At 55.8% G+C, this 24,110-nt stretch overlaps 1 protein-coding gene across 5 annotated transcripts in view; it reads right to left on the bottom strand.

Annotated features, from left to right (window-relative positions):
- GRID1 (glutamate ionotropic receptor delta type subunit 1) overlaps positions 1-23,783 on the bottom strand; it is a 791,530-nt gene extending 767,747 nt beyond the window's left edge. For 3 of the 5 annotated variants that reach the window (XM_063669881.1, XM_054435978.2, XM_063669882.1), the window contains exons 1-2: positions 23,302-23,593; positions 20,930-21,085 (exon numbers count right to left, since the gene is read on the bottom strand). In XM_063669881.1, the coding sequence (XP_063525951.1) occupies positions 20,930-21,085; positions 23,302-23,380 (235 nt within the window). In that variant the 5' untranslated portion in view covers positions 23,381-23,593. Of the gene's footprint in view, positions 1-20,929; positions 21,086-23,301 lie in introns of all 5 variants that reach the window. The other 2 variants (XM_054435979.2, XM_054435980.2) reach the window with 2 other exon arrangements.
- Between the last annotated feature and the right edge of the window lie 327 nt (positions 23,784-24,110).

Below are 24,110 nucleotides of genomic sequence, written 5' to 3'. Positions count from 1 at the left end.
ATCAACAGAGGACTTTATGCAGCAGCCTTTCAGCCACGCAAATGTTCTCTCTGCTGATAGCACTCTCCATCACTTGTGCTCTTAAAACCTTGTTTTGGAGACGAGATGTTCAGAATTCTATCCAGGAATTAGGGTTGGGTTTTCTGCAGAGGGTTATTCACCTTCTTCTAACAGAACAGAACCTCCCAGTTCTCATCTTAAGCTACCTCACAGCAAATTTTCTGGATTTCTATATATAAAATAAATCATTTAACAAAAAAATCTGTATCTACAGTGTATGGAACAAAAGAAGATTTCAAAGCCCATTAACTCACAGAGATGGTATGTTACTGGGAGAATATGGGCTGTATAATTAAAACAATTTAAATCCGATTATAAGAACACAGTGGGCTTTACTGCCTGCCACCATCTCACTAATGGAAAGAAACCCAATATCTTGAGTTTTCTAAAATTACTGTAAAATTATGAATTAGAACACGTATGTACCATTGCTCCACTGCTCCGTATTACTGATAAAATGAGATGAAATATTCCTTGCAGAGAAATATTCCTTGCAGAGAACATAAGCCATTGTTGGCTCAGAGCTCTGCTGGGCATACACAGCCTCTGGTGGCTGAGGCCCCCAAGGTGGGAAAGGAGGTGGTCAGCCAGTGTGAGAGGATATCCTTTCTGGAGATCCCAGCCTTGAAGTTAATGAGGGGTGACTCCCCACACCTCCCTAGTGAACCATGGCACCTGTGTCTGATGAGGGAGAGTCGCTGTCATGCAGGGGTATGGACAGAATGACAGTCATGGCCCAGCCAGGGACCCCGCCTTGTGCAGCACAAGTGTGTATTTCAGTCTGAACTGGGGGAGAATGTCCAGAGCTGTGATGAAGGAAATCAACAGTGAGAGCACCCCCACTAGCCAAGCACCTGCTGGGAGCTGGGGTGGGAAAACACGTGGCCATGACCGGCCCTTGGCATTCCATCTCTGCATCATGAAGGGCCACCGTTCATTGGCTGGCCCTAGCTGCCCCTTGGCACCACCCAGGAAGCTCTTAGAGAATACCAGTTCCTGGGCCCTTGCCCGGCTTGTTAAATCAGGCTCTCTGGGGTGGAGCCTGGGCACTGACACTTGCCTGAATTCCTGGGGCCTGGGTCTGCTGTGCCGACAGTGGCTGGCACTGGGTCAACCCTCAAGAGACATGTGGGCAGGGAACAAATGGGCACCCACTGTATGCACACCATGTCTTCAGACTCTCAAAACAATTCTTCAAGGTAGATGTGAGTATCCCCACCTACAGATGAGGAAACTAAGGCTCAGATATGTAGAAGAACAATGCACTGACTCACACAGCCAATAAGAGGCAGAAGAGGGACTCGGCCCAGCCACAGCACTGTCCAGTGTCAAAGATGATTCAGAGACTTCGCCCTATCCCACCTGACTTCCCCCAGCCAAGACTGGCCCACATGTGCCCCACACTGAACCAGAAGCTAGGGGAGGGGCAGGGACCAGCAAGAGCCAGGTGCTGCCTCTGAGGCCGTAGTGGTCTAGCAATGCCACCAGGTGCTAAGGAGAAATGGGGCACAGCCCCTCCTATACCAGCCTCTTTTGGGGCCAAAGTACACTTGTAGGATATAATTTACACACACCAGGAAAGCCCTGTCTTGACATCTGAATTTTACCATTAGGTCATTCTAAGAAGTCTGGCAGAATTCGGGTCTCTAGACAACTCTTGTGGCCCACATCACATCCTCTCTGCCACATCTCCTCCTGTTGCTGCGGTGACTGGCTGCATATAGGCATCCCTGGGCAGCCTTCACCTCTGCTCAGCAGGGGACTCTCTGCTGGCACCAGGTGGGAACTGCCCAGCCAAGCTGCTGCACAAACCTGGAATAGCTGGGAAGGGAGCAGCACCGGGTCCCTCTGACCAGTGAGGAGTGGGCTGGTGGATAAATGCTCCCACTTTCACTGCCCAGATGGACAATCCAGATGCATGTTTTGTGGTTCCCTGGAGGGCCCCAGCAGGAACGAGCCCCAGTGGCCCACGGCAGTGACCAATCAGACTGGCCTTCCCTCCCGCCCTGATTCACACTTCCTCTTCCCTTGGCACATGTTCCAAAGTCCACTGCTGGTGCATGAGCCTTCATCTCAGATGTCTGACATGAAACATCTTCATCTTCATGTCTGCATGGAGGGGCCTCGGGCTGCCATATCTTATGAAATGCAGGTACCCTTGTCATAAGCCAGCACCATCTCAACAGTATATGTAATAAAGTCACTCAGAGTGGTGCAGCTTGGGTGGACAAGAACAGGGGCCCCTGGGGTGGAGAAGAGAGAGGCCTGGGGCTATCAGACCTACCACCAGGCCTTGGGCAAATTTGGGGGTCTAAGCCCTGCTCCCCATCCAGGGAGAAGCCAGCTAGCCTAGCAGCCTGCTCCTCCTCTCCCCTCTCTATGGCAGACCAGGCATCTGTGGCCATGGGAGGCAGAAGCCAGGCTTAGGGATGGGCCTCAGCCATGTAGAAGTCCTGAAACCTCCAAGAATGGTACACTCTGCACCTGGGATCCTCAGGGAGTGGCCCTGAATCCAGAGCACAGATGCCTGCAGAGACAGGGTTTGGGGAGCTGACTAGCCTGTGCAATTCTGCCATCCCCACAGGTCTCTCTCCTCACAGCTTAAGGGCCTAGATGGAGGCGCATGGCTCTGAGCCCCAACGATGTCCCCTCCAGTGGCCCACATCCTAGATCCTTTGATGCTCAGGGGTTCAGTCCTGAGCCACTTCTGCCTGTACCAGAGGGAAGCCCTAAGGCCCCTGCAGACTTTGCCAGGATGTCAGCACCTCCTCCATCTATGCCCAGGGACCCTGGATGGCTCACCTCTGAGCCCTAGCTCCAGCTATGCCACTGCCTGGAGTGCCTGCCTCCCTTTCTTCACCTGACCCACCACTGTTCCACACTTAAGACTCAGCTCAGAAGTCACTTCTTCCAGGAAGCCTCCCCTGGTTAACCCCAAGCCCAGGCTAGGTTAGGCACCACCCCTGTGCTCCCACACCCCTGGGCAGGCTTCATTCTCTTGTAGCATGCTTCACATTCTTAGGCCACTCGTCTGTCCCTGCCACACCCAGCTAGTGGCCATAGTATGCAGAGTGTTCAGACCCGCTGCTGGGTGTGGCCTGCCAGGGCAACTCCAGCACATGGGCTCTGCCAGCTGGAAACACCCTCTCCGCCCCAGCCCACCTCACACCCCTTAAGAAGGCTCACGTTTCTTCTTGGACCACCACCACCTGCTTTCTCCAGCTGAAGTTAATAATTTTAAAGTAATTAAGTCTAGCAAACCGTAACCGACAAAGTAGGGACTGGTGCTGGCCGGCAGAGCTGCCATAGCCTCATCTCTGCCGAGGCCTGTGTTTGGAGGGCAGCTGGGTGGGGACTGGCCCCAGGTCCACCCCCCCAGGGCCTGACCATCCTGTAGCAGAGATAAACGTCTCTGAGTAGCCAGCCGCCTAATGAGACTGTCAGGGGACTTCTTAATGAGATTAGGCAGGACCGTAGCTCTGCCTCACAGTGCGAGGATTTCTATTCAATTAATCGGTCAGAGCGGAGCAGGCGCTGCCCAGGAGGCAGGAGCCAGGCCCTTGCTGATAAGGCAGCCACCTCCCAGCAGCAGCTCAGCTTCCTGAAGTCCACAGCAGCCCCAGGCATTGGCCCCACTAGGCAAAAGGATAAACACAGGCTGGCCAGGAGGATGGGGCAAGGCTGCTGGCCCAGGACTCCTCCTTGTCCGTTGGAACCTGGAGGGAGCTCTCAGGGTTCCCCACAAATGTGCCCATTGGGAGGAATAAAGCAGAGATCCCCACCCACAATGTATGCATGGGGTAAGGAGAGGCCTCCTGGCTGGGGAAGACTGAAACCAGGAACAAGAGCACACATGGCAGCTACATAGTGAGGGCTATGTGTGAGAGGCCCAGGCCCCGTACCCTGCGTGAACACTGAGCACAGGTGTCATCCTGCGGGCTGGCACATGTCCCTTACCCCAGAAAGCCTACCCTAACTGCCCAGCCCCACCCTTCTGCCCTGCCCCACACACCCATGGACACACCACAGAGCTCATAGCCTAGCCCTTCCCTTCCTTACTCTCCTGTCCCCAAAGAGGTTTCCAGCCAGCACTCTTTGGGTCTCCTGGAGCTTGCCGGAACAACTGTCACCAGGTATTGCCCTGAGGCTCCCAGTCCAATCCCCCCTTAACGTGACAGGCCACATTCCAAGTGCCTGTGGCAGAGAAGCCCCCAGCTGGACACTGCTGCAGTCTCGGCATCCTTTCTCTTCTTCTCCAGGTGACCCCATCCCCATCTACCGTGCCTCTTTCACTCTCAGTCCAGGGACTGGGCAGCCCCCACCAGTCTGACAATCAGGGTGTTCTACTCCTTGGGCACCAGGATTGATTCGGGGAGGAAGTGATTCAGCCCCATACCAGCCCAGTGAGCTGCAGTCCTGGGACTCCTGTGAGACTCTTATTAAATAATCCCCCTCTTCCAGGGGCAAGTGGCCAGGGGGCTGGGCTCATTAGACATCAGCCTGCAACAGGCAGGAGGCTGCCCAGAAAGGAAACGACCCAGGAGAGAGCAGGGACAAGGGGTGTGGAGACGGAGGCAGAGTCCTGTGGATGCCATTTGGGCCTTGGATCCAGCCATGCCTGAAGCGATGCAGCCTCTGGCCTTTTCTACTACATGGCCTAATAATGATCCCTGTTTTGCTTAGGCCCAAATGAGGGTTTCTGACACCAGCATGATTAATATGACAACATGGAGGGTGATTTCAGATCCACAGCAGGTTTCCCTGGAGGCAATAGTCTCAGATGGTCCACTTTAGCGTTCTGACAAACGTACACGTGGGCCACAACTTCCCCACAGGCCATAAGAGGCAGAAACCCCTACGTGCCACAGGGTGCGAGGCTCAGCCACCTTCCCCATCGTCCCAGTGGGGACCTCCCAGCATATCTAGACAGGCTCCCCCAGGAAGGGGCTCTCTGGGAAGATGACCCCTGGACCACCTATCACTGGGGTCTCAGTCCAACAGCAGGTGTGCACTGTAAGCTCTCTGGGACACACAAGTGTGCATGCAGTATGTGTGTGCAGGTCCTCGTGTGTACTTGTCAGAGGTCCAGTCAGGCAGCCACTCAACAAACATTTGCTCCACCCCTGCATGTGCCTAGGCCTGTACAGGCCTGGGAGTCCCAAGATGAGGAGTTCATGGTGCTGGTGCTCACAGACTTCAAAGGTGCATGTAGAAGCCAGACACCAAAGACACAATGAATGGCACGGCAGCAATGAGGCGGCCCCAGCCCAGGCAGAGGAAGCAGAGTGGCCAGGAAAGGCCTCCTGAAGAGCATACAGAACTGAGACTGGCATGAGACAGGGCTCTGTGGCACAGGGTGCATGGGTGGAGGCAACCAGGAGAGAGCAGACTGGATGCCAGGCCAGAGGCCAGACCACGAGAACTTGAATGCTGAACACAGGTGTGACCCTGCAGGCCAGCAGCCACAGGGGCCTGGTGTCGGGAAGATGCCCTGGGGAGCTCTGAGGGGCAAGGCTGAGTGGGGGCCCATCTGCTATGTGCCAGTGCCTGGGCTGGCATGCAAGGCCCCGGCACATCCACGCACATAGCACGTCCACGTCACAGCGTCCCAGGGCAAGGCCAAGGCCGCATGCATGCCCCTGCTGGCTGCACCTGACATCCAGGAGCTCCCAGGAGCACTCACCAGTGCCAATCAGTGCATGCTGAGACTCATCACAGACCTCGCTGTCCTGCCTTTAACAACGTTAATTTTCTGGCAGGAGCTAAGTAGCCTAAAGCAGTGGACCCCATCCTGGCTGCACTCATGCAGGCTTCTCCTAAGAAAGCTTGAGCATGAACAACTACAGAGCTTCAAAGCCCTTCTAGCCTCTGCTCACCAGGAAGGGTCCCGCTCCTGCTTCCTCAGAGGCCAGCGTGGTGGCAGCAGTGGCTGCTGGCTATGTCCTCACAGACAGGCAATGGTCAGCAGCTCCTGGAGCACGGAGGGAGCCACTGGTGGGAGCCGGTGGGCAATACCTCCCTGCGAAGCTCACAGCTGTCAGGCTCGCTGCCCTAGACCTGCAACAGCTCCTCCCCTTCCCGCCCAGGGACCCTTTCCCCTGCCCTGGCCAGAAAGAGGCAGTGGCCAGGACCATGTCAGCCCCATTTCACCCATGGAGGCTGCTGGGGGAAGAGGGGCTCCTAAGCCCACCAGAAAATTCCCGGGTGGGAGAAGAGAAGACAAACCCAGGTTCTGGTGCACAAGCTCATACCGCCAGCACCTGGAGCTCGGGTGAGCTTCTATTTCTTCTGCACAACTTCTCCACTCACCCCCAACTACCCTCTCCCGCCGGCACAGGCACACCTCAGGCATACAGAGGCATGGGTCCTCCAGAACTTCCCCACTCCAGCCAGTGAGTGTTGGAAACATCTCCAGCGTGGTTCTCCCCTTTGCACATGGCCTTGGAAGCCCTCACATAAATAGCCATTACCAGGGAGAGGCAGTGCCATCAGCTCCCATCTTTTCTTGCCAGAAAGATCTTCAGTGCAGAAGCTGACCAGGAGGGAAGGGCTAGCACAGGCGGACCCACAGGGGGCAGGACAGGGCTGCTATACATGCAGCTGTGCGACCCCAAGTGGTCCTGAGAAAGAACACCGGACAAGGAGCAGCAGCATGCAGAGGTTGCAGAGAGCAGAGGTCCCATGAGTCCCTCCATCCTGTCGCCCGTCCAGGGACTTTTACTGAACACCTCCAACCAGCCACATACCAGGCTTGGCTCTGGGGACTTGGCAGTAAACAAGACAGGCACTTCTCTGCCCTCACAAACCTGATGGCCCTCACAAATAAATTAGTAACATCATTGCCGATGAGGAAGCCTGCAAAGAAGGAAAAGAACATTTTGGTAGAGTAATAGGGGCCCTACTTGGAGCCAAGGGGAGCTTCTCTGAGGAGGTAAGATCAGAGGCATAGCCAAAGGCTGAGAACGGGCCCAGCATGCAAAGAGCCTTCCAGATAGTAGGAACGGCATGTGCAAAGGCCCCAGGGTAGATGCATGCTTGGCTTGTTGGAGAGATGGGGAAAAGGCCAGTGTGGCCAGATCAGTGAAGTCAAGAGAAGTGGCGGCTGAGACACAGGTAAGATCAGCTTTTGTCGGGGTCCTTGGGGACTTGCGGCCCTGGCGAGGGGTCTGGATTTGATTCTTAGTGCGATGGGGAGCCATTGAAGGGTTTCAGCAGGAGAGGGAGGTGGTTAGATTGATTTTTCAGATAACTCTGGCTGCTATATGGACAATGTCCTGGAGGGGAGGGAGGGCAGAGGCAGGGGGACACAGGGAAGTGACCTCAAGTGTCCAGGCTGGGGCTGGGGAGATGGCACTGGAGGTGGAGAGAACCACACAAAAGCCAGGTGCATAGTGGGAGGCCCAGCAGGTACAAGGAGAGCACCGGCTTGGCTGCCAGTCCTTCACATTCCCTAAGCAATCCCTGCTTCACTTTGCTTTCTGTGTCATTCCCTGTACTGCCCAGGATTGTCCTGAGATGATGCCCAGACAGCCCTGGACAGTTTGTAATGTATTGGTAGACACCTCTGCCTTTTTTAAAATTGATGTATAGTAATTGTACATATTTATGGGGTACAGAGTGATATTTCAATACATGCGTACAATGTGTAATGATCACATCAGGTAATTAGCATATCCATCACCTCAAACATTCATCATTTCTTTGTGTTGAGAACATCCAAATTCCTCTCTTCTAGCTGTTTGAAAATATACAATAAATTATTGTTAATTATGGTCACCCTGCAGTGCTCTAGACCACTAGAACTTATGCCTCCTAACCAGCTGTAACTTTGTGTCCCTTAACCATCTTCTCCCTATCCTCCCTCCCCCTGCCCTGCCCAGTCTCTAGTAACCTGTATTCTACTCTCTACTTCTATGAGTTCAATGTGTTTAGCTCCCACATGAGTGAGAACATGCAGATGCCTCTGCTTTTGAACAGGCAATCACCAGGAGCCTGCAGTACGGCAGACGCTGCCAAGCTCACTGCATTCCTTTACCCAGTGAGATTCCTGGGCCAGCTGCAAGCGCCACTCAGGTGACTGTCCATGAGACTTCTACAATGAAAGGAGGATCAGCTGAAATGGCTCCAGGACCCCAGCCGACTCCGGCATCCTGTGGCTCCATGAAACATGCACAAGACGGTGTATGTGGATAGAAAAAGTGTGCAGGACTGAGTCAGGTGCAGACACACACGGGCTAATGGGATTTCTGGGATTCTTGCAGCACACGTAGGAGCTGGTCTGTGACCCAGGGTCAAGCCACAGGGCAGGCTGGGGAGGTGGGCTGAGGGATCAATGGGTCCAGCCTGCTGGATATTTCTGAGGTCGGTGAGGGCAGCACAGGCCCCCCTACAAGGTGGCTGGGGCTGGGAAAGACAGCCAGCCCTCTAGAAAGATTCGCAGAGCTCTGAGCACACTGGACTAAAGGAGTCAGTGTACAGACCGCATTTGGAGTCAAATAGCCAGCTGCATGAGCATTGGCAGGGGTGTCTGATGCACCCCCTTTTCTTGGAAGAAGATCCCAGAGCCTGAGGATCAGAGGCTCACCCACAGCCACAGCAGGCAGTGATTTGGGAAGCCAGTGTCCTCTTGGGCTTCATCAACATCAGCAGAGCATCCAGAACAAGCAGTGACCATCCCCATCCCTCTGCACTGGCCAGGTGACATCATAAGGACAATAACTGTAGCTGTTCTTTACTGAGCTCCTCCTTGGTGCCAGGCACATGCTAAGTCCTCTGTAGTCGTTACTTCATTTGTTCCCGAAGACAGCCCATTAAGTGGGGGCAGCAGTATCCCAAGTGTACAGGAAGGAACACTGAGGCTCTGTGAGTTATGTCCCTTGTTTAGGTACACCAGGGACCCTGTGTGTTAAGAGGGGCAGTGACAAAAGGGGCCAGGCGCGGTGGCTCACGCCTGTAATCCCAGCACTTTAGGAGGCCGAGGCGAGTGTTTCACAAGGTAAGGAGTTCGAGACCAGCCTGACCAACATGGTGAAACCCCGTCTCTACTAAAAATACAGCTCAGCATAAAGACTGGTCCGAGATGAGAGTCACCCATCCTCAGAGGTACATGGATCTTCAGCTCATGTGGTCCAAGGCTGGATTTGAGAAATTTGGGCACTGTAGCCCTAAGAAGGCAGGGCTGGTCCACGCTCCCTCAGGCAATCAGTACTTGGCCAGGTCTAGCCCCACGCCAGGGTTTGCTCACAGCCCTTCCCCTCCTGTCTTAGTCTGCTCTGGCTGCTACAACAAAACACCACAGACAGGTGGATTAAACAACAGACGAATTTATTTTCTCAACAGACAGTTCTGGAAGCTGAAAGTCCAAGATCAGGGTGCCAGCATGGTTGGTTCCTGGTGAGGGCTGTCTTCCTGGCTTGCAGACGGCTGCCTTCTTGCTGCATCCTCACACAGCAGAGAGACACAGCAAGCTCTCCGGTGTCTCTTCTTATAAGGCCACTAATCCCGTCATGAGGGCCCCACCCTCATGACCCCATCTAAACCTAATTACCTCCCAAGGCCCTGCCTGCAATGCCATCACATTGGGGGTTAAGGGCTTTGACATAATATTAGGGAAAACAAACATTCAGTCCATAACACTTCTAGACCTTCCCCCAGTCTGGCCTTGGCTTTGCATGGCCCCCTCAGCTCTGGACACAAGAACTCTGGCATTTGCTGACCTGTATAGCTGAGACCCCAAGAGGGCCACTCCCTGGGGTGGGCAGGCAAACTGGCTCCCTCTCATCCCACTAGCATGATGCTGAGATGCTACACGGGACACTGACAATGAAAAAACACCTAAGGTGCTGTCCACAGCCTCCTCCTGACCTTGGCCAAGTTAAGTGACCACCACTGCAATGACCATCCCATTGGATGATCTCTGAGGGCCCTGGGGTCAGGCCTACACATCTGAGGCCAGGAATGTGCCCCAGGAGGGAGAGGAAAATGTATTTATTGAGTGTGCACTACAAACTGCCCTTAGAGCTGAGGATATCACAGGGAACAAAAGCGACCGAGTCCCTCCCTCCCCACAGCCCACAAACTCCAGGAGACATCACCAACAAGTCAAAGGAAACACAAGGCAAGGGGAGCACATGACCAGGCCAGTCGCCTGTGGGTGCTGGGATGCACCCTGAGGATGCCACCTCCCAACTGGGACCTCACGTGAGTCCAGGAGGAGTGTGAGGGGGCTAGCAGAGCTCTGAGCAGCAGCTGGAAGTCTTGGCTCTTTCTGCTGAACATGCCCAGGCAGCATGGGTGTCTGCAACAGTCTCCTTGTGTGTCTATGCATGTGTGTACATACACACCTGCTTAGCACTGCCCACCACACCAGAGCCCCCAGAAGCCCTTTGGAGGGCTGAGCCATCACACTGCTGGACTGTCCAGGGCACCTATGGCCATGTTCCTCCTGGAACAGGAGGAACCCGTTCCAGCAGTGTGATGGCTCAGCCCTCCAAAGCCTTTATCAGGTGCACAGTAGATGCCCTGAGCTGAGGCTCAGGTCCCTTCGCAGAGCTGGGCCCCAGCAGCAAGCCCTGGGCCAGCTCCAGTTGGGGTTCTGTGATAAGGAGAGACCCACCCTCAGCTCTCCAGGCCCAGGCTGGCAAACTGCAGGCCTTGGGGGCGGCCCACGGGGTTGTTTTAGTTATGAGAGCCCTGTGGGAGAGGTGAGTGAGGGCAGGTACCCTGGAAGCCTCCTGGGACAGAGGAGGACCAGCATTGGATGTTACAGCCATGGCAGGGAAGGGGTCAGGAGCCCTAGAGCCCAGCCGAATCAAGGCCACCTCAGCATCTGACACTGGCCACTGGAGATGGGGCACTGTTGGGAGGTGGACTCAGCCCAGAGCTCAGGTCAGGTCTCAGAGCTTTGAGCCCAGAGCCCAGACCAGAGGCCAGAGTGGGGCCACTCCATTGCTCACCACACCTCTGGGCACTCAGATGGAAAGGCAGAAGAAGGCCCACGGCCCCAGGCCAGGAGCGGAGCCATAGCAGGACCTCAAGTCTCCACCTTGGACTGAGAAGGAAGAGCACCATGGGGGACAGAGAGAAAGGAGACGGCCTTCCAGGCCAGGCCAGGACCCAATTTATAGGGGCACAGGCCACAGCAGAGCCAGACCATGGGTGGGCTGGGCCCAGAGCTCCAGGCAGCAAGGCCGGTGTCTCAGCCCTGACCTGGGGGTTGCTAGTACCCAGACAGGACCCAGAGACCAAGAGGTGTTGTGTACCTTGGCAGGGTCCCAGGAGGATGGAAAACATGGTGGCCAGGACACAACAAGAACGAATGCCTGCTGAGCATACTATGTGCCGGCACCCATGCCCTCGATGGGAGAATGAGCCCCAAGGAGCTAAGCACCCCTCTCTCGGGCACCATGGTGGACTGTTGATCACCACAGCCTCCCTCCTGCTGGCTATACGTCCTCTCTAGATCCACCACCACAACCCCAAGGCAGGCCCATTTCGCAGATGTTGAGACTGAGGGTCAGAGAGGGAATGCAATCTGTTCAAGACCACACAGATAATCAGTCAGATTTGGGAACTGAACCCACACCTGCCTGACCCCTTTCCACCAAATAGAGCAAGGTAGGCCTGCCCTATGGCCAGGTCCTCGGGAGGCAGGGGCAGGCCAGTGGGATTCTGGCGGCCACTCCATGCACTCAGAGCAGACAAGGCCACAGCAAGATGGAAATACTGTGCCGTGACAGGCCACAGGTTCCCAGAGCCCCAGCCTGTACAGATGGCTCTGAGCAGCCTCCATATGAGCCATGTCATCAACACTAACCTCCTTCCTTGCTCTCCTGAGACACCCAGAATGGCTGGGGCTCAACTCCAAGCTGCACATCTCCCCCGCCCTAAGTGGGGCCAAGGCTGTGGGAACATGCTCACACTGCCCAGGCCAGAGCAGGAAGTGAGAGGAGGACAAGTCTTCACCACAGACCACTCAGGCTAGTAAGATCACAGCCACCTCCACCTCTTCACCCAGCCACTGCCCTGTGCTAACCCTGGGCTGGGCTATTCTAGTGCATTTCCTCAACTGATCCTCTCAGCTGTCTTCTATTCCATTTTACAGTCAGGGAAACCGAGGTTGCCCACCCAGAGTCAGAAAGCAGAGCAGGGGTGGGAGCCCCAGTCTGTGTGAGACAGCCACCACACTCCCGCCCCTTCAGCTCCTGGACACCCCACGGATGCTCCAGTGGAGGCATGGGGAAGGGCCAGGCTGAGCACAGTGGGGGACCGGGGTGGGCCAGGTGGAGATGCAGTCTCCGAGCCCGGCTGCCTCATCTAGGGTCTGTCGAGGGACGAGTGTGAGGGAAAACTGTAAAGATGGGGCCATCAGGGCCACATGTCCCACACCTGGGTGGAGGAGGAGGGGCAGCCTGGGCTCAGGACCACCCTAGGCCCCCAGCTAACACCCCCCACCTCACCCACTGGTAACCTACACTGCCCGCAGCTTGGACCTAGAAACAGAAGGGGCATCTCATACCCTCCAGACCACCCTGCCCACACCTCAGGCCCAGAAAGGGGAACTCTGGGTTCTCCTTTCTTCAACCGTGGCCATCTGCCAGGAAACTGGCTGTTTACAGGCTGGGAGGAAGGGCTCAGAGAGTCTAGCTGAGTTGTTGGACACAGACCCAGCTGCCTTCCTGGGCCCAATGCCTGTCAGAGAGGGCAGCACCCCAGAGAAAGGGGCTGTCACAGGCCAGCAATGGCAGAGAGATGCGTGGTCTCTGCCCTAGCCCACTGCCATTAGCAGGAGAGGGCTGCTGCTTCGTGGGGCAGCAGGGGCAAGGCGTGGGAGTCTATATGAGGGACAGGGCCACAGGGCTGAAGCCGTGGAAAGTGCAGACTTGCCAAAGTCCAGCTGCGGGGACAGGGGGAGGTCATGGGTGCTGGTCCTGTTGGTGGCTGGGCAGAGAACCCAATCTTTACCTCATGACTAGCTCAATGGTCCTGAGAGCTGGGCTTGTCCAGGCACTAGTTTACAGAACACAAGATTGGCAGACATGGAGAAAAGCAGAGGTGCAACCCCAGCCTGGGCTGGGGACCCAGGCTTCCTAACTTCCCAGCACATGGAAGGGCTGCCCAGAGGTCTGCAGAGGAGGGACAAGTTGCTGAGTACACAGTGGGGAATCAATGGGAGCCACAGATTCTGCCCAACTAGCATCCCATACCTAAAATTGTTTTTTGCTTTTTGTTTGTTGCTATTATTTTAATGAATCACCAAGGAAATAGGAGGGCTGTTTAGACATGAATGGGAAAGAGGTAATTCTGTTGCTCACCGGTTGTTTCCAGTTCTCTCTGCTTCCAGGCACATAGTAGGGCTGTGCTTCCTGGATCCCTTGTGACTGGCTGTGGCCACATGGCTGGTTGCGGCCAACGATTCATAAGCAGAAGTGATGTGAGCACATCCAGGCTGAGCCCCCCAGAGCTCTCTTTCCCTCTGGCACAGCAACTGGCAACAACCAAGTGAAGTGACCATGAGGGGCCAAGCTCCCCACTGACTGGCAATGGACACACAGCAGGAGCAGGAAATACTGTATCATGCAAGCTGCTGGGAGTTTTGGATTGTCTGTTACTGCAGCATAACTTAGTCTCCCCTGACTCATACAATGGGAAACACAGAACAAAACCAAAGGGTGGAGACCCACAGGCACGGCCATGGGTAACCAAGTGTAAAAAGAATCACATCCAGGGATGGAATGGGTTAGAAATTATCTGGGAAGAGGCAGGGCAGAAGGGATGCTCTGAGTTGTTAGGCGACAGCATTTCCTGGGCAGTAGAAGGCTCAGTGAAGAGGGAAGACAGCTGCTGTGAGGGCAAAGCTAGAGGATTTCAACCTGGCAGCTACAAGAATTGGGAAAGAAAGTCTGTCTGCCATTACAAGAGGTGACTGTGAGTGCTGAGGGACAGCCTTAGCTGGCCCCCAAGAGAAACCTGGAGAAATGGCTCCAGCAGGAAAATTGTCAAAGGACTCATGTCCTAGACCTAGAAACAGAAGGGGCCACCTCATCCCCTCCAGTCCACCCTGCCCACACCTCAGGTCCAGAAGGGGAACTCTGGGTTCTTCTTTCTCAACCATGGCCATTGGCCAGGAAACTGGCTGTTTCCGGGCTGGGAGGAAGGGCTCAGAGAGCCTAGCTGAGATGTTGGACACAGACCCAGCTGCCTTCCCGGGCCCAATGCCTGTCAGAGAGGACAGTATCCCAGAGGAAGGGGCTGTCACAGGCCAGCCCAGGACTAGGAACAGCAGCAGCTCAGAGGCAGTATGACCTGTGGCCTCTCCCACACGCCTGGCGTGAGGTGTCCATCGCTCACTGCCAGTTAAGTCCAACCTCCCAATCTAGAGGGCTAAGCCATGGCAATAAGGAATGAAGTGAGCCTCTTGAACCCAAAATTTGAGGAAGTGGGTGGTGCCGGAGTGTAGTCTATAAAATAAGAAAGTGTGTGTGACCTCATGCATATGTGCACGTGTGTGTGCTCTTGAGTACAGGTGGATGTGTGTGCGCCTGAGTATATGCATGCATGTGTGTGTTTGTTGCACATGCCTGTCTGTGCACCTGCACAGGAGTGACTCCAGAATGAAGGAGAACCATGACGCCTGTGAGTTCAGCACCCTGACACCGTGAGTGACCACGGGCTTGTGGGGAATCCAGAGAGGTGACCCAACGCCTAACTCCAGACTATCAATGCCTGCAGCCTCATCCACAGCTGTTATCACTGGCAGTAGCCCTTGAGGGGACCAGGAACAGCAGCTCTCTGTGGGACCCCGGGCAGCAAAGCAAGATTGACTTAACGAGGGCCCTCCCTTGGGCTGTAGGTAGGCATGGGCCTAGACGGTGAGGTTCTGAAGAACAACCTGCCCAGGCAGAAAAGAGGCCCTGGGTCCAAGCGGCAGCACCAACTTACAGTCTGACTATTCAAACAGCAGTTTCCTCCAGGAACTTCCTTATGCACAAGCAGAAGCCAAGCCCACGAAAAGAAGCCGACATGTCATTGGAGAACACAGGCAAGTCTGTAGAGGCTCCACAGGCTTACAGTGTGATGCTTCCAGGGTGAGCTTTGTAGAAACAGAAAGGAAACATAGCCATCCATCCCAAGTGACTATAGCAGGCCCAGCAAAGACAAGAGGATGCCCCGCAGTAAGCAAGAGTGCAGTCAAGCATGCAAAAGTTATCAGGGTGGAAGGAAAGTGGGGGTGGACAACGCACATTGGGCACAGACAGGTGTGCCAACGTGGTAGCAGAATAATGGCCCTCAAAGATGTCTACATCCTAATGCCCGGATCTGTGAATATATTAGGCTACATGGCACAGGTAGCAGACAGCATTTAAGCTTGCAAACCAGCTATCCTTAAAATAGGGAGGGCTGGGCGCGGTGGCTCACACCTGTAATCCCAGCACTTCGGGAGCCCGAGGTGGGCGAATCATGAGGTCAGGAGATCGAGACCATCCTGGCTAACACAGTGAAACCCTGTCTCTACTAAAAATACAAAAAATTAGCAGGGCATGGTGGCGGGTGCCTGTAGTCCCAGCTACTCGGGAGGCTGAGGCGGGAGAATAGTGTGAATCCGGGAGGCAGAGCTTGCAGTAAGCCGAGATCACGCCACTGCACTCCAGCCTGGGTGACAGAGAGAGACTCCGTCTAAAAAAAAAAAATAAATAAATAATAGGGAGATTATCTGGGATTATCCAGATGGGCCCAATATAACCACAAAGGTCCTTGAAAGAGGGGCCAAGCAGAAGAGTCAGAGAAGGAGATGCGATGACAGAGGCCAGGTCAGCATGAGAGGATGTGAGAAGGCCTTGACCCGCCATTGCTGGCCTTGAAAATGGAGGAAAGGGCCAGGGGCTGAGGAATCCAGCAGTCTTTGGAAGCTGGAGAAGGCCAGGAAACAAATCTCTCCTCCAGCCTCCAGAAGGACCCAGATTTTAGCCCAGCGAGACCCATGTTAGGCTTCTGACCTGCAGAACTGCAAGAGAATAAATGTGTGTTGATCTAACCAACTAAATTTGAGGTAAAATTTGTTTCAGCACCACAAGAAAACTAACACAGCTGAGAGGATGGGAATAAGGAGTCTACAGGCATCTTTAGGAAGACACGGACATCACACTCAGAGAGCCTCTGACGGTGTCTGGTGAGGCTGCCAGCAGGACTGCAAGAGCGTGGCCTCGATGGGACCTACAATTCTCTATAATTCTGAATGGAAGCCAAGGAAGATGCCGGAAGCCATCAGAGCTAGGGATGGGGAGCCTCTAGCAGAATGTCTAGATACCAGTGTGGCCAGTGAGGGGCAGGGTGACCACCTAGGAGGTAACGGATATAAACTGAGCAAGGCCTCCAGATGGGCACCAACAAGCTCTCTGTGTTTCATTTTTATTTTATTTCATTGTTTCATTCTGTGAACCACAAGCTATTCTTGGTAATTTTTATGTCTTCCTAGAATCCTTTTGTGCTTATGATAACTAAAAGGAATATTGCCTCACTTGCATGCATTCCTTTTTTCTGCCTCTTTCCTAAACGGTTATCCTTCCACACTGCGACAGGTATATCTACAGCATATCCAATAACTCACGTCTTTTACTCACAGTAAAAAGTAATGCTGGGAAATGAGAAGACTCGTGCTCAGCCAGTTCTTTTATATAAATTATATGCATTTATATAACCTCCTACTTGAGCAAGCACTTTACAACAATCTGAAATTTTTTTTTTATTTAACAAATTAGGATCTCCTTTAGTATCTAGAAGACAAATTTTCACACTATTTGTTAATATGGACTTTGCCAACTAAATCTAAGATGCAACATTTTAGAGATTTAAATGTCCTTTCTGAGTTATTTGCTAACTTTCAATCCTTATCAAATGGATATTTTATTGTGTGATCCATTCTTTTCCATAAATTGACCAAATGTCCTAAAAGGCAGTGCTTGTAAGGAGCTTGTTAAAAGTCATCCTGAAGAAATTGTAAGTATAAATCTTAGGACCAACATATCCAGGCCGAGTTTCTTGTTTTGTTCAGGAATATTTGATTCTGCATATCTCAGCATAAATAGTTCCCTTTTTAAAAAAAAAAGTTTTGAATATTGAGAAATGTATGCAGTTACTAAAAGTAATGTTTACAAATAGTTCATAGTGATTTCAGAAAAGGCCAATGATGTTAAATGGGAAAAAAAAAAAAACAGGATATAAAACTGAACAGAATGGGAGCTCTCAAAATTTATAAAATACAATGGTGGGGGGAAGACTAGAAGGAAATAACACTAGTGCAATTCAGAGCGATTTTGTTCTGCCTCTTGACACTTTCCTGTACCTTCCACATTTTATATAATAAGCACACATTGCCCTTTTTCTTTTTTATATTTTTATATTAATACATGCTCATTGCAGCAATGCATTTCTTTTATAATCAGGGAAAAAAGTAAGAGCTAAAAATGAAAAGGTCAGTTTAGGTCCTCTCTCAAGGAATTCACTAGCTTAAAAAAATAATGTAGCTGAAAATATCAACGGCCTCAGGAGAAGCTGAGATGGATTCACAGTTGGGTCAAGGAATGGAAAGGGAATTACTGTTTACAGAACACCCACCGCAGGCCTTATGTAGATGATTTACACATGTCTCATCTCATTTAATCCTCACAATCCCATGAGGCAAATCCTATGATTATTCCCTTTGAACAGATCTGGAAACAGAAGCTCAGAGCAGGGCTCCAGGGTCACACGGTGAGTGAAGACAAGCAAGATGGGAACTGAAACTCTTTATGCTCCACCAAGCTCTTATCACTGCATGGCACTGCCTCTCAGACCAAAACAGTGACAGCACCACTCCACTGAGAGGTCACTGTGGGCTTGTCCAGTCAATGATGGAGACCAAGCCCCCATCCGCCTTGGCTCTCCATCCCTGACCACTCCCCTACTAAAAGTCTTTTTCTTTCCTACTCAGCCTGTATCGACAACCCATGTCCTGCTGCAATGGATGTCCAGGCCCAGCAGTGAGATATAAGGCATTCATCAAGCAGGGATCAAGCCCAGTGATGGAAAAGCACCCCACAGAGTACATCCAAGGGAGGACATCCAGAGAGCTGAGCACCTGCAGCAGAGCCCCAGGCAAGGGAAAAGGAGGCTGCTGAGCACTGCTCTGCCCCTCACAGAGGCCTTCCAGGGCAGGCTCCTCCCATCCCTTGTAGGCAACCAAGGGCTATGCAAGGTCACAAGATAACAATGGATTTCAGTCCACCAGACTCATAAAATGAAAGTACATGCCAGCTTTCACCAGCACAAACTCTCTGGGCAGCAGGCAGCCCACCAACAATACCTGGCCAGTGTCTCTCTCCCTAGACAACTGTCAACCAAGAATCTAACTCCCTAGTTCCAGACATGCAGAAACACTCACTCTCACACCCCACAGAGACTGTGTCAGTCTGCCATCCTTAGAGCCTGACACATTTTTCCAACTATACAAACAGAGAAACCAAGACCCAGAAAAGGCCCCTGGGTGGAACCTTTGTCCCCAGGACAAAGTTGCTTTGGGGCGCTTACAGGTTGAATCACCCATAGCTATGTTTTGTTTGGCTTGTACTGTGTTGTTTACATTATTTTATTAGTTGGCAATAGCTTTAAATCAAAATTTACATTAAGGTCCAGATTTGGGGCTCCTCTTAAAAAAATAAATCAGCACATCTACAACAGTAGGATTTTCACACCCAATGGCAAAATCTGTTAAAGCTGTGTGACAGCTTCTCCTTTTAATGGAGATGACCTCTTCAGACCCTGTACTCCAGGTGTCACAGGAACCAGCTGGCCGGTTCATCCTTGTGTGTTACCTGCATAAGGTAGCAACCTTGTGCAAGAGCATCATGTTTAGTCCCTGGGGAACTGCTGATGGGAGTGGACGGGCATCATTCAGGGGCAAAATGAATGAGCTTGGATACTCAACACTGCAGAGGGGAGCCAACAGAGGTGTGTCACCAGACATGGAACACAGGCAGGGTCCCCACCACACTGTGAGCTCCTGGGTCCAGAAAATATGTGCTTCCAAACTGTGGCTTCAGCTCCCGAGCACGAAGAATGAATGTCAACAGAGATGGGGTTTGTGGAGCCAGTGTCAAGGGAACAGGTGGCACTATGAAAGTTGTAGCTTGTCACCCCAGGTTCCCACCCCATTTAGGGTTCCTTCCGCTAAGAAGGCCCTGCCCTCCCCTGGCTGGAGCCCACCCCAAGCACCTGCAAGGAGCTGTGATAAGGGCACACTGAAAAGAAGTCCAGAGGCAGGGGGCGTCTGGAGACAGAGACTGCTGGTGGGACATGACCAGACACCAAAGAAGGGCAGGAATTCCTCTTCCCTGTACCTCAACAGACATCTGACAATGGACATCTGTCACAGCTGGAAGCAGCAGCTCCCATAATAGGCAGTGTTAGCCTCACCTCCCCTAAAAGAAAACACTTGGGACTCCCGGTTTGTAAAACCACCTCAAGAAATCCTTGGACCTTCAGTCCCCAGAAGTAGTCCCCGGTCCCTGCCCTCAGAGCTGGCCCCTTTCCTTCCTTTGCTGCACCCAAGAATAGGAGACCCCCAGAATTCCTCCTTCCAACAAAACGACCTCCCCAACACCAGCTCTGACCCCCCAGACCCAGGCCAGAGCCATCATCGAGGTATCCTGTCCTTGCAGGCACCAGGGAGACTAGCAACCCATGTGTACCAAAGCAGCAGGAGGACTCTGGGCTCAACGTGCTTGAGGAGAAAGCACCGGCCAGGAGCTCTTAGCCAGCCCACCTCCCACTACACCCACTGCTCCCTCTACACTTCTCTACCAGTTCCTCCAGCAAGGAATCCCTGCATCCTGCGCCACTAACTTGCCTCAGCACTGAGGGGCGCTGGCCCCAGAGTCCCCATGGTTGCGTGGAGCAAGGCAGAGGGAAGGAGAAGGGACTTAAGCTGGGTAAGTGTCAGAGGCGGAGCCTTAGGCCTTAACCAGGAATCTGGAGGCTTGGAGAAGGAACAGGGGTTCCCGAGCTGAAAGGTTGAAGGGGAGGGACTAGCAGAGAGGAGGGAAAGCAGAGGGGGTTGCTGTCGTGAACGCCCTGCCTCGCACCTGTGGCGCCTGCCACGGGGCCCGACCGTGGGCAGTGGCTGTGGACAAGGGCGGCCCCAGCGCAGGCTAGGATTTCCCCGCAGCCGGACTGGCCCAGCTCCGCTCCTTTCCTGGGCGAACAGCGCCCACCTCCGGCCCAGGCGGCGGCGCCTCCGCCCGCGGCGCGGACAGCGAGAGAGAAACCGGCTCCTCCAAACCTGGTGGAGGAGCGCGGCAGAGAAGCGCGGGGCTGAGGCTCTGGGGGCCGCGGGGCGCGAAACGCCGCGCCTACCAGGTTATGCCCGGGAGAAGGAGACAGGTCCGGCTCCAGCCGCTGGGCGCTCCTCACCTCGAAGCGAGGAAAACACCGGCCCACTGAGATCAGGGGAGGTGCGCCCGACACAGGTACCCGGTACGCAGACACGCCCACCCCCAAACACGAAGAAACAAAGACGGCCCCGAGCCACGCACGCCTGCGCAGCCCGCGCTGGGCGCACACCTGCGCCCACACAGCCCGAAAGGCGCCACGCAACCCGCAAGAAGCCCAGCTCCCCGCGCTCGCAGGCTCTCCGTGCCGGCCCGCAGCGCAGAGCAGTCCCGGCGCCGCTGCCTAGGTGGGCCGGGGAAGGCGCGCCACCGCGCGTGGCACCGCGGCTGCCGAGGAACAGAGGGTGCCCTGCGCAGCCAAAGCTCGTCCCAACCCCGCCGGTGCCCACTGCTGCGACGCCTCGCAGGCCGTGTCCCAGTGGGCCCTGGGCACAGCGGTCACTCACCTTCCTGCACAGCTTGGAACGGGTTGTTGGCCTCGATGACCTTGATGGAGTAGGTGATCTTCTCGCTCTGCAGGATGTCATCGTTGAGGCTCAGGTCGGATACCGCCAACTGGAACACCCTGTCGTCCTTGGCCGCGTTCTCCTCGAAGATGGCACCTGGAGGAGAGAAGGGATCAAGACCGGACCTGGACAAGTACCCTCTCCCCGCTTCCCCTGGCCCGAGGGTCCAGGCACTCGCAGACCGATGACTGCCAGGTGGTGGGAAGTCTGAGCTGGGATTTCAGCTTGGCGGGGTAGATTAAGGCTCTCCCGTCTCCACCCGCACAGGAATATGTTCCCCTCCCCCCACCAGCCCTCAGCGCACACGTGCACACAGTTGACATGAGTTACACATGCACACCCCACAGGCTGCCACCAGGTCACACACGTGTCTCACAACCAAGGCACCACATGTCCTAGCCATGCCCCACACAAGGGACTAAGCCAAGCTGGGGTGGCCCCAGGCAGCGCCCAAATGCCTTGACATGGTTCCATAAATCCCATCCCAGGAGCCAGGAAGTTCCCCGGGAGGGTGGTGTCCCCCACCCAAATCCCAGGACAGAATGATGGGTCCTTTCTCCATGCACGTCCCCTGCTGAGTGGAGCTGAGCGAAGCAGGTCTACAGTTGGCTTTCCTGCGCAGAGGGGTCTTCCTTAGGCAGGGGCTTCGGATGGCCTGCAGCTTGGATGACTGTGACGCTGCCCGGCCCGGCGCCCTGAGCTCAGCCTCCTACTCTCCATCCTTCCCCACTCCCATTTCCTGTATGTCTGTCGAGGGGAGTGGGGGAAGGGGACTGTGTCCTAGGCGCCTCCACGTTCAGATCTAGCGGAGCTGGAGGTCCCAGAAGAAGCTGCTCTTGAAGGGCTTTCTAGAACCGCGGACAGCTCCTCCAGGGCGCCCTCCGGCTGGCGCTTTGTGCGCCTAGCACAGCTTCCGCGGACCCTGCGCTTCCAGCCGAGATCAGTGCGACCAGCCCGAGCCTAGTCCTGCAACCTGGACAGCTCTGGAGTCAGCCACCCACATCCCGCTTCACCAAGCCCCGAGGGTCCCTGAGGTCCCGGAGCTAGGCCGAGTGATCCCTCAAGCTGGGGGCTGGGTAGGAGGAGGGAGGCCCGGATTCCTCACTACACCGGGAGCCGGCGCCGCAATGCTGACCGCGAGACCCGCACCCCTCCAGGGCGGGAAGCAGGTTTGGTCACGGGCCCCTGAGGGGGAATCGTAGCTCTCCGAGCCCAGGCCTAGTCCTCACCACCCCACTCCACCACCCACCCTCCCCCCCGTCCCGTATTCCTCGCCTTCAACACCTCCCAACCCCCAGTTTCCCTGTGCTCGCTGGTCTTTCCCAACTTCCGGAAAGACGACTGCGGAGGGACTCCCCCAAAGCGACCGCTGTCAGCCCCCCAACTCGGCCTAACTTCCCGAGATTCCTCCCGTGTTGCTCCCAACTCGCATCCACTCCCCCTCGGCGCGCCCACTCCCCCTCGGCGTGCCCCCACCTCCTCTGCGCTCTCATCTTCTCTCCCGGTTCTCTCTCTCTATCCATCTCTTCCCGCTCAGCATCCCCCTACCCCCCGCTGCCCACGCTTCTTCCCTTGGTTCCCACCACCCAGACCGTCTGGGCCCCCAAGACTTGGACCACGCAAAACTCTGGGACTGTCCAGGATGGGGATGCAGTCGCCACAACCAGATACACACGCAGTCACACATACACCGAGGGCTACACAGACACACACTGGAGAAGCAGGCAGACACTGTGTCCACTCTAACAGGCTGACAGACAGTCGTGCACGCACCAACACACGCTCAGATGGCCCCACACACCCCAACACCCTCTCACAGTAACACCGACACCGTGCCAGGCGCACACAGCGACACACGCTGACAACACGCACCCACACACATTCACACACGGTTCCGGTCCGGCCTCTTTGATCTTGCCCTGCCAACTTGGCGAGCCCCCCGCCGTGCCTCCCCCTGCCCCCCGCTGCTCTGAGCTGCGCAGAAGGGCCCTCCCGACCCGCCAACGGCCCCGCTAAGGGCGCGGGTCTCGACGCGCGTCCATCCCGGTGTTCCCCGAAGCGTCGGCCCTAAGTGTCGGCAGAGGCCGCGGGGCCCGGCGCGGAGATCGGAGCCCCGGGGAGCGGCAAGCAGCCAGCGGGAGCGCGGCGCGGCCAGTGCACAGCTCCTCCGCCGGGCGGCGCGGCGCGGCCCTTCCGGGGAGCACCGCCCGCCGAGCCCCTCGGCCCAGGGAAACGCCAAGTTTGGAAGCCGCGCACCCCCTGCCCCGTTGGGGCCCCCGCCCAGCCTCGGCCCGGCAGCCAGCCGCGCTCACCGATGTGGATGATGGAGTCGGCCCGCACCGACACGCACTGGCATATCCAGGGGAGAAGCCACAGCGTCAGCGCTTCCATGTCCCCCGGGCGCGCGGCTCATCCGCCCGGGCCCGGGGCGAGGCCGAGGGCAGCGCGAAGCGGGGAGGCGCTGGTCCCGGTGCAGTCCCGGGCCGCTCCCCGGGAGAGCCGAGCCCGCCCGTGCGTCTTCCCCCGCGTGCCCGCCCCTGCGCCCTGCGCCCGCCCCAGCCCAGCCCAGCCCAGCCCAGCGCGGTCGGGCTCCCGCTCCGGCTCCGGTGGCGGCTGCGGCGGTGCTGGCAGCTTGAGCCCAGGCCGGCGCGGCGGGGGCGGCCCGCGGCGGTGGCAGCGGCGCTTCCCGCGGCTAGAGCGGCTTCGGGGGAGGCTGAGGCGGTGGCGGCGGCGGCCGGGCCGGCGTGGCGGCTCTGGGCTGGCTGTGTGTCTGAGCCCCGGCGAGGAGCGAACTGCGGAGGACGCCCCCTCCCCTCCCCCTCCCCCTCGGCTCCGCTCCCCCTCCCCTCCCTGCCCGCCTCCCTCCCCTCCGCCCTCCTCTCTACCACGTGACTGCGGAGCCTCAGCCTCGCCGCGCGGCGCTCGCCCGCTCGCGGCTCGGAGGGGGCGCCGGGTGCTCCACACTCCCGGCACGGGGGACGCTCAGAGACCGTCACAGCTGCGGGGACCGGCCTGGGCTGCGGCGCGCCGAGCCCTGGCGGTCCGGGCCTCCTTCTCCGGTTCTCCAGGGGCGGGAGAACGGAGGAGGGCCGGCCGCTAACTGCCCTCGAGGGGCTCCCAA

Source organism: Pongo pygmaeus, chromosome 8, assembly GCF_028885625.2.
Source record: "Pongo pygmaeus isolate AG05252 chromosome 8, NHGRI_mPonPyg2-v2.0_pri, whole genome shotgun sequence".
Taxonomy (NCBI): Eukaryota; Metazoa; Chordata; class Mammalia; order Primates; family Hominidae; genus Pongo; species Pongo pygmaeus.
The sequence above is the reverse complement of the archived record's forward strand: the minus strand, read 5'-3'. Positions and strand labels throughout refer to the sequence as shown.